Source organism: Dendroctonus ponderosae, unplaced genomic scaffold (assembly GCF_020466585.1).
Source record: "Dendroctonus ponderosae isolate FM_Combo_2020 unplaced genomic scaffold, Dpon_F_20191213v2 Dpon_F_20191213_1, whole genome shotgun sequence".
In the NCBI taxonomy this organism is placed as follows: Eukaryota; Metazoa; Arthropoda; class Insecta; order Coleoptera; family Curculionidae; genus Dendroctonus; species Dendroctonus ponderosae.
In genome coordinates, this window is record NW_026017110.1 from 22,904,144 (window position 1) to 22,916,772 (window position 12,629).

Below are 12,629 nucleotides of genomic sequence, written 5' to 3' on the forward strand. Positions count from 1 at the left end.
TTTTTTTTAATACAAAATAGCTAGAAAGAAACCGTACAAATCAGAAAACAAAGTTAATAAACACTTTTTCAGATTCAATAAAATCTTCGCAAAAACCGCTTAAAAGTAAGAGAGCAGATCAATTTAAATTCCCATGAAAATGACCTCAGGGTGTGACCTACATAGAATTAGTGCTATTTACTTCATGAAAGTATTGTATTCGATTTAAATTAAAATTCTGATTTTTATTGAATTCTATTTTAGAGAAACAGAACCAGATCAATCACCGTATAAATACGTGCCAAGAACCAGACCCCCAGCTTCCTATACCAGATCTCAATATCAACCCTCTTACAGTGGAAGATTCACCCAAAGTGTAGTTAATGAAGTATACGATAACACCGATTATTCTCAGTATGCAATATAACAATATTTATAATGTTATTTAAAAATATCAAGTCAATGGGTAATATTATTGTATGCGCTGGGTTTTGTTAGTATAACGACTGTGTGTTTAAAAAAACAACAAAATAAATTGTTATAATTACTAAAAAATTAAGTGTGTCTAAACAATGATTCCTTTCCTCTTTCTTTAGTAAATAAATTGCATTCATTTTGCATAAGAGTTCAACAAAATATCAGCGAAAATCGGACGGAGAATCGGGAAGTTTAAGAGCATTGATTAGCAAGAGTGTAACCGCGTATTTATGCGTGTAATAAGTGTTAATTTACCGATGTACATTTTCAACAGATGATTCTAATGCTATTCTAACAGGACGAACCTGATGGAGTCCAAAGAAAAATATTGACATTGTCAATCAAAGGCGTGTACAGAAGGAACTGTAGTCCATATTTATTTTAGTATAACTGTCGGGCGAGTCAAGTTCCCCGCTGCAATTACAAATTACCAGACCTGCTGATTTTTCTACTTTTAAACTTTATAGATAACACATATCTGAAGCGCCAGATCCATACAGACAAAATACTTGTGATCAATGACAAAATCTCGATTTGAAAGAATGAGAGAACTTTGTATTTTTGGCTTTTTTCCTTTAGTGGTATGTGTTTTGGTGGTTACAATATGCGGAGAAGCACAGCCGAATGACAAGTAAGTAGATAATATTAATTATATAAAAAGTGCGAATTTTTAAAAATCATAAATAATGTGAAATGAAACTGATAAAATACCCATAAGTTCAATAGATTTTGATGACAAACACTATACCGTTCACAAAATAATTGGCCTACATATGTATAATAGCTAAGCTGAAACTTTTGTATGTGAAAGGATCCTTTATATCAAGGGTGGGCAATCTTTTTGGAAGCAAGGACACAAGTAAAAATTATATGGTTTAGCGGGCGCAACAATTTAAAATGACATCATATATGTTTTTTGTTTGTTTGAAAGTGATAGACAATGTCGAGGCTAAATGGTTATTCGTAGATACTTTCATTGCTTTCCAAAGTTTTTTTAAACTTGAAAAAATTGCGCTTAAAAATAGCTGTTAGTCTAATGCAACGGTTAAGCTTTTTGTTTAAAATTTTCTAAAATTGTTTATTATATTTTTTGAAGACCTGGATATGTAATCAGGACGATAATTTGATCGAGTTGCTTTTAAATTGTCATTGAAATTTTGTACGTAGGTTCTCTTTTGTCATTATTACTTAAATTAGTGGTTTAATAAATTTATTGCTTCCATGAACACCCTTTAATATTGAAAAGTTTGCTTCAGCCCAAAAATACATATTAAAGACCTACTTTACAAGCACTTGTAATTTTTTTTATTTCATTGAACTTTGCACTGCAGTTAAATTATTAATATAAAATTTTATTGCGAGGTTTTCAGACAAAAATTTAATAAATTACTTTATTCTGCTATTTCCTTGAGGCTTTCGCCAAACTCGATATTTAATGCAGGTATAGAATGAATCAAACAATTTGTGAGCAAAATGGCCCAAAACTTTCAGAGTGAAAATGCAAACAGGAAATTTGCAAGATACATTTAAATGATTTGAAAGCACTTACTGTTAAAGAAATTTTGTTCTACCTTATAGTTCAAGATTTAACTGCTTTATATCCTGACAAAGATCAAGGAGCTTCAAAATCTTCAAGTTTGTAACTTTTTATATGCCTTTTTGCTTATATTTTATATAAATATTTTATAAGGCTGATATTTTGAATCGCTAATCGAATACTTAGCGTGGATTAAAAAAGGCGCGGTATTTCTCTGTTTCATCATCATTTTATAGTAGGTACCTTTAAAAAAGTTCAGTCCTGATAATACAAATTTATGCTTTTTCTTTTCAGACTCAAAACCTCTCTACATGCGAAACAAATTCTTAATGCATAATCATTTCTTACACGGAAGATCTAAAATTGTCACAAAACGGTAGAGACATTTTCATTAAAAACGAGGAATTTCTTCAAGTTGGTAGCTTTTTTATATGCCTTTTGCTTATATTTAGAAACTGATCGAATACTTTGCGTGGATTAAGAAGGCGCGGTATTTGTATGTCAGTTATTAAGCCTGAAACACAGAATAATTTTATATTACTTTTAAAAAAAGTTCTGTCCTGATATTACAAATTTATGATTTTTATTATCAGACTTAAAGCCGCTCTAAATGCGAAAGAAATTAGTAATACAAAATCGTTTTTTACATGAAAGATCTAAAAATATCTGTACAAAACTGTAGATACATTTTCATTAAAAACGAGGAAATAATGAATGAGAAGACAATATGTTAGTTAATATGTTATTTCATTAAATTACAAAATAATGCTACTGATATAAGCAGTTTCTTTATTGGTGTTGGATGCTCTAAATACAAAATTATAAAATTATTTGGAAATTATGCCTGATATATTTAATTTATGATTAGCTTATCAGTAACGTGTCACCTAAGTCATATTCGATAAGATGCACGTTAAAGTTAACATGACTGGTACAGCACGGAGCTAATTGTCTGTTATCTAAAGTTTATAATTCCTATTATTTCGCTACTTTAATGTTAAGTATGCATAGCCAATATGTACGAAAAATTGTTGACTATTAGTCGCAGGACGCAATTAAAGCGATCACTAAGTAAATAACAAATATGTAAATATAATGGAGACAAATATTGGTTCAGGTAGTAACATGTGGAATGAATTTAAAATTTTTTTTATATAAATTCCATAAATTATTTCCATGAAAAAAAGACCTTGAGAAGCAAGCCACAAACGAAACACTCGATTTTAATATGATTTAAACAAATATTTTTTGGGAATAAGTACTCCAAGTATAATCTTAATTTATTCACCTTCACAACAGAAACAATTCGGTAAATATTCAATATTTATTTTCCTGTCCAATGTGAAACCTTTAATGATAAATAGAACATTATTCAAAAGGACTTGAAAATGTAATTTGAACTCAAATTTCCCGGTCTTCGTTCACAAGAAATATTCTTACAATATTATATTATATAAGTAATTTTGCCTTAAATTTGGACAAAATAGTGAATTTTTTCGTACGTTTGCCATATATTTTTTGATGATTTGTAAGCCTGTAGACCAAAACACATGATAAAGAGATCGAATTTAATTTTTGACTGAAAACTCAAACATGAGACGCAGCATTTTTTTCCTATCAGAAATGTTTCTTTAATGCAAAGTGAAAAACCTTTGAATCTAAAGGAAGTCGTATTTGTTGGCTTATCAATGCCACTATAAAATTATGTTCGATTTATGCCTTTTTCAAGCACTTTTGCAGGCAAAATTGTTTTTCCATTTAAAGTCGATAGGTTCTGTAGGAACTTAAATCGATTAACTATTTTGAATCATTCATGCTTTCTATAAGCAAACATTGATTGAAACAGAGTGCAAAAATGTATAAATGTTTATTTTTTCAGCCACAGAATGTTCAAGATTTAATCGATTGTCTTCTACTTCGTTCCTGTATTTTGAGTTCCACTGTTAGTAAATATTTCACCGGAAAAACGACCAGGATGAAAAAAATAATTCTCAGTTATATCAGAGTTCAATATTATTAATTCTTTACAAACCACCCTTTAATTTAACGGAAGTAATAGATCTTCGGTACATTTCATTGTAAAAATGTATATGCTCTTATTAATATATATTTTTGTGTAAAACCATTTGCGTCTTTATTCAGTTCTGGAATTTGAGCAATAAACTTACGTGATAAGAAAACGCTCTTTAATTAGTATCAACGCCAAAAAACACAAAATATCCATGAAATTCTCATTTGAATTAATTCAATTCATATATTTTTTAATTAATTTATAGTTGAATAATTTTGCATTTCATGTCTTTCCAGTTTAACGAAGTTTCCAACGCACAGATGGACATGTACCGAAAATAAATGCGTTAAACTAACTGACCCAACGAATAGTTCATGCGGAACTACGCTTGATACATGCAACATGCTTTGTGGAGAAAATCCACCTCTATGGCCACAACCAAAATATATCGAATTAAAAAAGAAGAATTCCTCAACTTTTTTAAAGCAGCACATATTGCTGAAGATTCACTCGCCTGAAGCAGTGAAAAGTGAATTAGAAGAAGCTTCCAACAGATTCTTGCTCACTTTAGTTGGAGATACACGGGAATATCAATTGTATGAAGATGAAGATCAAATCATCAAGTTAAATATTCATGTTAAAGAAGCAGATTTGAAGCTCGCAACAACTACGAACGAAAGTTATTCATTGTATAGCCAAAAACTGCCAGATTTTATTTTGGTTAATATGTTTGCTGAAAATTATTATGGCGCTAGACATGGGCTTGAAACTCTCAGCCAACTGATTTGGTATGATACAATTAGCGGCAGATTTAGGATAGTTCACGATGTAAAAATTGTCGATCAACCCAGTTTCACGCATCGAGGGCTTATGCTGGATGTTTCTAGACACTATTTCCCAATAGAACTTCTGAAAAAGGCTTTGGACGGAATGGCTGCATCAAAACTCAACGTGTTCCATCTTCACATTTCCGATTCTACTAGTTTTCCCTTAGTTCTTCCGAATAACAAAGAGCTGGCTTTTGATGGGGCGTATGACGAGGATTCCAAATACACCTCAGCTGATATCGAAGATCTGGTTGAATATGCAAGAAAGCGAGGAATTCGGACGATAATGGAAGTCGATGCGCCAAGTCACATCACATCAGAAGCATGGGATAAAAGCCAAGTATTATGTGATAATCCTGATCTGTTCAGATCAACTTTAAACCCTGATAATCCCGAGACTCTAAACACACTTCAAGGCATTTATAGTGACTTATTCGCTCTGGGTGCTGATAGGGAAACGTTTCATATCGGCGATGATGAAGTTGTTGTCGATTGCTGGAAAGGAACTAACTCAGCAAAAGGAGCGGATATGAATATTTACGCTGTTTGGGCTAAATTCACCAACGATATGATGAACCGAGTTAAACTAGCAAACAACGGTACTATCCCGAAGAATATTGTCCTTTGGTCAAGTCCACTAACTGATAGATACTTAAAGTATCTGTCCTATCAAAACGATCTCGTGGTGCAGTATTGGTTCGGAGAGTTCAAGCCCATTCTGGAAAATGGCTACAAAATCATCTTTTCGACTGTAGGGCGATGGTATCTGGATTGCGGCTTTGGACCTTGGAAGAAAAATGACCAGAATGGAGCGTGTGATCCTTATACTGATTGGAAAAAGTTCTACCAGTATCGTCCTTGGAAGGATTACTCAAACAGGATCAATCAAGTTTTAGGTGGGGAAGTGTGTCTTTGGACTGAACAGGTTAGCACTGATGATATGGAAACGAGATTATGGCCGCGAGCAGCCGCATTTGCTGAACGAGTATGGAGCGACCCACTGATTTTTCATCAAAATGATGCGTTTAGCAGAATCGACTTCCATTCACGCCGATTGAAGAACCGCGGATTTCGAGTGGCTGCTATTTGGCCTCAAATATGCTCTCTGTATCCGGATAAGTGTTGATTTGATAATAGTTTAAGCTTCACTTTTGAACTCCGAGGTTGTGATAATGTAAATAAAATGAATATTAGTACTTTTAATCATCCAAATGTAAGTGTAACTGCTCAACGGATTTACAGGGCGTCCCGCAACCGCATGATCAAAGGACTGAGACCTTTGGCTCAAAAGAAGTCACCGTGGCGTAACATTTATTAGGAACGAATGTGTGTCTCCTCTGCTATTGATGGTCAACGTTTTTTAAAAAATACTCTTTTTATGTGCTTTTCGTACGAGTCAAACAAGTCGAAAAAAATCGACCTTCAAAGGACTCAAAGAACAATATGATTCATCTTAAAAAACTTAAAAAAAACGGTTTAAAACGAAAAAATGGCTACAAATCGAAGAAAACTTTCAGTAAACCACCACTCAAAAGACCAACAGAGTAAAAAGTCCTCTATTAAAAGACCTCAATGCAGCCATCAAACTCAATTCGCTTGAAGAACTATTGAAAAGATCGCCGATTGAAAAAATCAAGGAAAACATTGAGTCAATTGACACTCAAATGAATCAAAGAATAAATATTCCTCTCTTAAATGAACGCCATAGCAGCCTTCAAACTATATAAGACCTCATTTAAATTGAAGTACTTTTGAAAAATCAGATAGAATTGAACACATCACCAAGAATCAAGGAAAGCGAGCCACAAAGGACAAGCAGTACAAGAATTCCTCTATTAAATGACCGCAAAAGCAGCCCTCAAACTTGTTCTCATTTAAATTGAAGAACTTTTGAGAAATCAGTTCGAAGTTGTCGAATCACTCGAAAAATCGGGAAAACTCGAAGAAAACATTGATTAAATCGGCGCTCTAAGTGCCAAAAATTATCTATTAAATGACAAGAGCAGCTTTCAAACTATAGATTGAGAACCATATATTCTTCGGATTGAGAAACTTTTGAAAACCCAGTTTAAATTGACAAAATTGACAAAAATCGAGTAAAACATTGTGTAAATCGACACTCAAAGAACTGAAAGACCAAAAATGTATCTATTAAATGACGGCAAAGCAGCCCTCAAACTGCTCCTCAATCGTATTGAAGAACTTTTGAAAAACCAGCTTAAATTACAACAATCTCAAAAATTCAGGATACCACTGAGTAAATCGACCTTTAAAGAACTCAAAGAGCAAAGGTTTATCTATTAAATGACTATTAAAGCCGCCTTATTGCAGGTTGTCACTCGAATTGGAGCACTTTTGAAGAATCAGTTTAAAGCCAAAAAATCAAGGAAATTTTTCAGTAAATGGACTCCCAAAGGTCTCAAAGAGCGCAAAGATTCCTCCATAAAATGAACGCAAAAGCAGCCTTCAAATTTATCCTCAATTAAATTAACGAAATTTTGAAAAACCAGTGTGAATTGAAAAATTTGGCAAAAATATATGAAAACATTGAGACACCCAAAGGACCAACAAAAAAAAGATTTCAAATGATCACAAAAGTAGCCTTCAAACTTTTCCTCAATTGGTTTGAAGCTCTTCAGAAAAATCAGTGTATTGAAAAAATCGTCAAAAATCAAGGAAAACATTCAGTAAATGGACACTCAAAGAATCCAAAGAGCAAATGTTTCTCTTTTAAATGACCACAAAAGTAGCTTTTAAACTCAATTGTAATGAAGAACTTTAAAAAAATTAATTTAAATTTAAAAAAATCAAGAAAAATCAGGTAAATTATTGCTACCAGATTTTATAGAGCATAAAAATATCAAAAAATAATTAGTGTATAAACCCAAAAAAAAAACAGTTGATTTCAGTTCAAAAATAAAAATTTCACTCAAGGGTTCAGCACTTGCCCAAAGCGGATGATCCCGGTTTCTTCATCAAAATATGAGTCTTACATACAAATTCTGAGCGAGTTTCATTAAAATTCAACCTCTATCATTCTCCTGATATTTCAAAAACCATACATTTTTTTTCTAGAACTGACCATTAATAGCAGAAGAGCCAGGATTTTTCCTTCATAAAAGTTAAATCATATCAACTTCTTCTGCGCCAAAGAATGACGCAAGATCTTTTTGATTACGTACTCACCGCACACTCTGTAGTACGTATTAGAAGTGTTTATTGTCGCTACTTTTGAGTATTTTTTATCAATTGTTACTTTGATATAATACAATTATATAAAGTATTCGTTACTTTGATTATTGTACTGAACTGCGAAAGAACAAGCGCATAAAGTAATAACCACTGGTATTTCATAGCGGTTGAAGGTTCCAGTGAAAAGGTCAGGTTTACTTGCATTACACTGCTTGAATTGAAACAGTTTCTTCCACATGTGCTTGGCAATATACATATATTCTGAAAGCGACTGTAACAAATTACACATTTAAAATACGTATTGTTTACACAAGGCTCTCAGGAAAATGCTTTTCCTCAAATTGCTAGCCTCCCGTTGAATTTCTTGATTATTACTGGAATTCAGCTCTAACATCCCCATTATTTGAATGGCGCATTTTCGTCGCTGATATTCTCCTCTCCTGTTGTGAATGTGAATTAGATATTCCAAAATATTTGTATCCCAAAAGCAGTGGTAGTAGGCGTCTACCGCATCATTGCATGTTTTCTGTTCACCTGCAGAAAATAAAATAATTTAGCCTGGATCGATTTTCACTTTTTATCAGTCTTACTCAGTATTCTAAATGCCAGGGCGTAATCAGGCTCCTCTAAAAATTGGCACAAAACCGCCGCTTGAGTATAGCAACCAAGAGCCAAACAGCATTTTATCATTCGTCTGAATACATGATCATCATAGCGTACGGGAATATTAAAATAGTCGTTACAAATAATCAAAGACTTCAGGTAAAAGGACAGGGAAATTTTGTAATTTCCGTTTGCTAAAAATATTAGGCTCAGAAGAAATACAACATCTAACAAAGAAACTCACCATAATTGATATCCCCCATAACACGCAACCAGGGAATGTTAGTGGGGTATTCTCTGATGCCTTGCAACAGCACCTGGGACAGCATTTCTGAGGTGGTATTTATGTTATATGAATTTGCGCTATAAATGAGCGAATATGGAAAATCTATGTTGCTGTTTTGAGAAGATACTTACTTGCTGATCGCCGCTGGCCATAAATTCATACAGTCCACCTGCAGTTCGAAATTGGCTTCATCTTTGAAGATGTTATACAGTTTGGTGAGCATGGAGATAATAACAGTTAAACACGTCGAGTCTTTCAAACGAAGAAATATGGAAAGTAATTTATTCCTAAGGTTATTGATGTCGTGGCAGCTGGCTGAACTTCGCTTCGATTGCGATGGATTGGGAGCAAACACAGGCAATACTGAAAGACACCACAATAAAACCGAGGATATTCCAACTAATCTAAAAATGGACTTACCAATATCCCACAAGTCTTTCGAGAACTTCTTGTTGCATTTGTTTTTCACCATTTCATGGCACGCCAAGGCAACAGCAGACATAATTTCAAAACTCGTCCATCGTTTTTCGTAGGCAATCAGAAACTCCCATCGCCCCAAATTCAATAGGCATATGGCACAAGTTTCTACGATTTCTGTGCGGGGTATAACAGATTCGTTACTTTGCAAGCAAACTTCACAGGCATTTGCCAAAGCCGCTTTATCCACTGTGCTTTTCGGCCACTCTTCCAATAGTTGCAGTATTTGTATTAACAGGATTTCCCAATTTACCATTTTACAAAATTTCGCTACATTAAAATTCGCATTTTTGAGCTCTTTGTCCAGAACAATGAGCAATTCTAATGCCAAATTCCAGTTTTTTGTTAGAAGCTGCTCTTTTGATTTCGCCAGCAAAACGTAGGAAAGTTCACCTAAGAATCCTAAAAATTGATGAGCAGACATGAATTAGAGCGCGTGTTACTAAATAGGATTTGAATTTTGCACAAGGTCTATAAAACGAAGAACATGATGAAAACAGATATTTTGAACTATGAAAGTCTGAATGCGCTTATTAGCTTAGAAATTCTCATTTTGTCCAAAAAATCTAACACTTTGATAACCAACCCCTAGGAAGACTTTTCAGAACACTGTGAATAGGAATAGGTACTTCCCAGTGTGGATTCATTTCCCACACGCTGGTGCCCATATTCATCATTCCGATTTTCAAGAGTATATCCTTTATTTCCTTCCAGTTGTAAGAGCTAATCAGTTGCCTTACTAGCAGTCTTAGTTCCATTTTAGGCTTCCCTAAAAATTAATCGAACAATAATTCCTAACTAGTTATTATACACCCTTATTCTCACTTTTCTTTGATGTTTCAAAAAGACCTGTATCCGATGCGAACAGGTTCTCGGGAATATTGGAACTTTCTTCAGTTTTAATTACATACTGTAGCTCGGACATTTCAAATATGTTTCCAAGCGTGGCATTGCTTTTTATCCGCTCCATTAAATCAGGCACTGTTTGCTTGATTATCAAATGAAACAGATAGTCTTTTATAATCTTTTTGTCTTCATTTGATTGCAATTTCCAATTGACTTGAATTCCCTGCAACGTAGGAAAAAATGGGGCATAAAACCAGTGGCGTCGGAATAGTTAAACAGGACGGCGCACAGTAAAATAGGTTGAAACTTTCGCAACTGTATGAGATCGTCTGAACAAACGGTGTGATTCGCGAGCTATAATGTTTTAGACGACGCCCTAACAATCCGGAAATGACTGATTGTTTTACAACTTTTTAATAAAATGTGAAGAAAGAACCGTCACAGATTTTCTATTAATTCAACAATCTCGAGCTTACTATAGTTATTTTGAACTTTCGAAGCTGATATTTGACTCAATTTTCTACGTAAATGCAAGTAGCCTGCTTTGTCCCTTCCTTTGCGGCGCTAATGTATTTAATAGTATATAAAATTTAATATTATAATTGAAATAGTGAAGTGAATGCGCTTAAAGTGAAAACTGTTACAATGTTTAATTACCCAAATAAACGCGTCAATATTCTTGGCGACAGCTAAGGAAAATTCATTCAAGAACTTTTTTTCCAAAATGCATCGGACATAGTTTAAGGCTTTAACTTTATAAAGCAAATCTCGAGCTACTGTAAAAACACCACTTGACAAAGCACCCTGTATGTCCAATTCCAAGTTGATTCGATGCGTTAATGGAATTTCCTTTTGTAAATTGTCCTGCTGCAAAACATGGGTAATGCCCTGCAATAGTCAGTTAAATTAGAATCATACATTTAATAATATCAGCAAGACATACCACAAACTGATTCACTATAGAGTTATTTAGTTGCTCCAGCAAAGATTTCTTATGTACATCTACACTAGGATCGCAGGCTTTGATGTAAACTTGTAAACTGTTTTTATCAAAAGAAGCAAACACATTTTGTTGCGTTACCAAATTCAAATACTCCTGACATTTGTGAAACAGCTCCTTCGCTGCTTTATAGTCCTCTTGATAAAAGAAAGACGTGCCCAAATCGTAGCAAATTTGGGTGCAAAACTCGTCTCTAAAAACACAATTATTTAAATTTTCGGTAATGAAAATGTTCTATTTTGTCTACCTGGAAATAAGAGTTGCTTTGCTCCAATTAAATTCAATACTATCGTTTGTCTCTGTAGGCATTTGGAAGCAGTCAAAAGACAACAGCTTTGGCATTTGCTCCCATTGCAAAGATTCGTGCAGGAAACTAATGGTTTTCTGAATGTTTTCCGGGCAACAAATGATGTTTTCATCCCTAAGGGACATTTCATTTATTCTAAAAAAATTAACTAAGTAATTTTGGTTGGGTTCACATTACATTTTCATTATACCCATATCTTTGCTGCCAGTTTGAAGTCACTCGATGCATGGACGTATTTAGTGCCCATCTATGAAATAGCACAAGAGCAAATAGAAACTCTGGTGAAGTTGCCTTAAGGTCTACTTGTTCCAGATTGGTTATTTCAAACACTGTCCTTTCTTCATTCGTGAAATACATTAGATCTTGCAGGAGATCAATCTGGGTTTTAAAAGGCAACGCTCGGATTTGAGCTAGTTAAAGCAGATAAAGTTTAGTTTAGTTTAGCCCGAAGGCAGAAGTATCGAATTATGTCTAGTTACCGAGGTTCCAGTTCAAAAACGCTGCAACTTTTAGTGATAGTATTTTCATGGCAATATTTTTGGCAGGATGATTAATTTTTACTTCATTACTACCATTCACGGTGGTAGACTCGATGGTTTCAGGTTCCATTCGGTTCCGTAAGGTTGTTGTAATGACATCATGAAATTTGGTGATTAAATCCAAAGGAGTTGGATCTATCAAGGATTCATTAAGGCTATAAGTATAAAAGATAAATTCGAAACAAGGTAAATTACCTGGATTTGGCTTTTGCAAATGTTTGAGAAGAAGTTCCTTGTCCAATAAAAACTCAAAACTCAGTACAGTATCCGGGGAAATTGGCACTGAGCCGGCATTTAAAAGGTCCACCTCCATTTGAGTAATTCACGTTATTTATACTATCAGAAAAATAATGTAAATGTAAGAAGTATTGAAAATTTATTCATGTTTACATCAACAAGACAATACATCAGACACATGGCCTGCTCACTCTCGTGCAATGACAGTTCTGCGTGAATATAGTTTACTCAGACCACGGCGCGCTGTTATCGCGCCTCTCAGCTGATCTCAGCTGATCGAAGAAGTTATTTTCAGGCTTGCCAGGTCTACC

At 34.1% G+C, this 12,629-nt stretch overlaps 3 protein-coding genes across 3 annotated transcripts in view; 2 read left to right on the forward strand and 1 right to left on the reverse strand.

The window, feature by feature from the left end:
* The window catches only part of LOC109532823, an 11,230-nt gene extending 10,696 nt beyond the window's left edge, over window positions 1–534 (forward strand). Inside the window, exon 4 of the mRNA XM_048669026.1 lies at window positions 244–534. Coding sequence (XP_048524983.1) covers window positions 244–406 — 163 coding nt within the window. The 3' untranslated portion in view covers window positions 407–534. The remainder of the gene's footprint in view (window positions 1–243) is intronic.
* A 285-nt stretch (window positions 535–819) lies between these two features.
* On the forward strand, window positions 820–6,034 carry LOC109532834 (probable beta-hexosaminidase fdl). Its single transcript, XM_019897898.2, has 2 exons — window positions 820–1,087; window positions 4,301–6,034. Exons 1-2 carry the CDS (start codon window positions 975–977, stop codon window positions 5,955–5,957), a joined length of 1,770 nt encoding a protein of 589 aa, XP_019753457.2. The 5' UTR covers window positions 820–974; the 3' UTR covers window positions 5,958–6,034.
* Window positions 6,035–8,262: 2,228 nt separating this feature from the next.
* LOC109532832 (integrator complex subunit 8) lies at window positions 8,263–12,623 on the reverse strand. The gene is made up of 13 exons (XM_048670597.1): window positions 12,277–12,623; window positions 12,022–12,216; window positions 11,733–11,952; window positions 11,483–11,677; window positions 11,179–11,428; window positions 10,893–11,123; window positions 10,215–10,458; window positions 9,976–10,158; window positions 9,333–9,791; window positions 9,044–9,275; window positions 8,871–8,989; window positions 8,614–8,820; window positions 8,263–8,557 (listed from the first exon to the last, which is right to left on the reverse strand). The coding sequence occupies exons 1-13, from the start codon at window positions 12,392–12,394 to the stop codon at window positions 8,313–8,315; spliced, it is 2,898 nt and encodes a 965-aa protein (XP_048526554.1). The 5' UTR covers window positions 12,395–12,623; the 3' UTR covers window positions 8,263–8,312.
* Between the last annotated feature and the right edge of the window lie 6 nt (window positions 12,624–12,629).

Bases quoted from the DNA above. Each gene is read 5' to 3' on its own strand.
- LOC109532832 (XM_048670597.1), bottom strand. From the start codon at position 12,394: ATGGAGGTGGACCTTTTAAATGCCGGCTCAGTGCCAATTTCCCCGGAT. The intron at 10,459-10,892 runs GTAATTAAACAT...CCTACGTTGCAG, and splicing joins ATATTGACGCGTTTATTTGG to GGAATTCAAGTCAATTGGAA. The intron at 9,792-9,975 runs GTTGGTTATCAA...ATCAATTTTTAG, and splicing joins TCTGAAAAGTCTTCCTAGGG to GATTCTTAGGTGAACTTTCC.
- LOC109532834 (XM_019897898.2), top strand. From the start codon at position 975: ATGACAAAATCTCGATTTGAAAGAATGAGAGAACTTTGTATTTTTGGC. The intron at 1,088-4,300 runs GTAAGTAGATAA...ATGTCTTTCCAG, and splicing joins GAAGCACAGCCGAATGACAA to TTTAACGAAGTTTCCAACGC.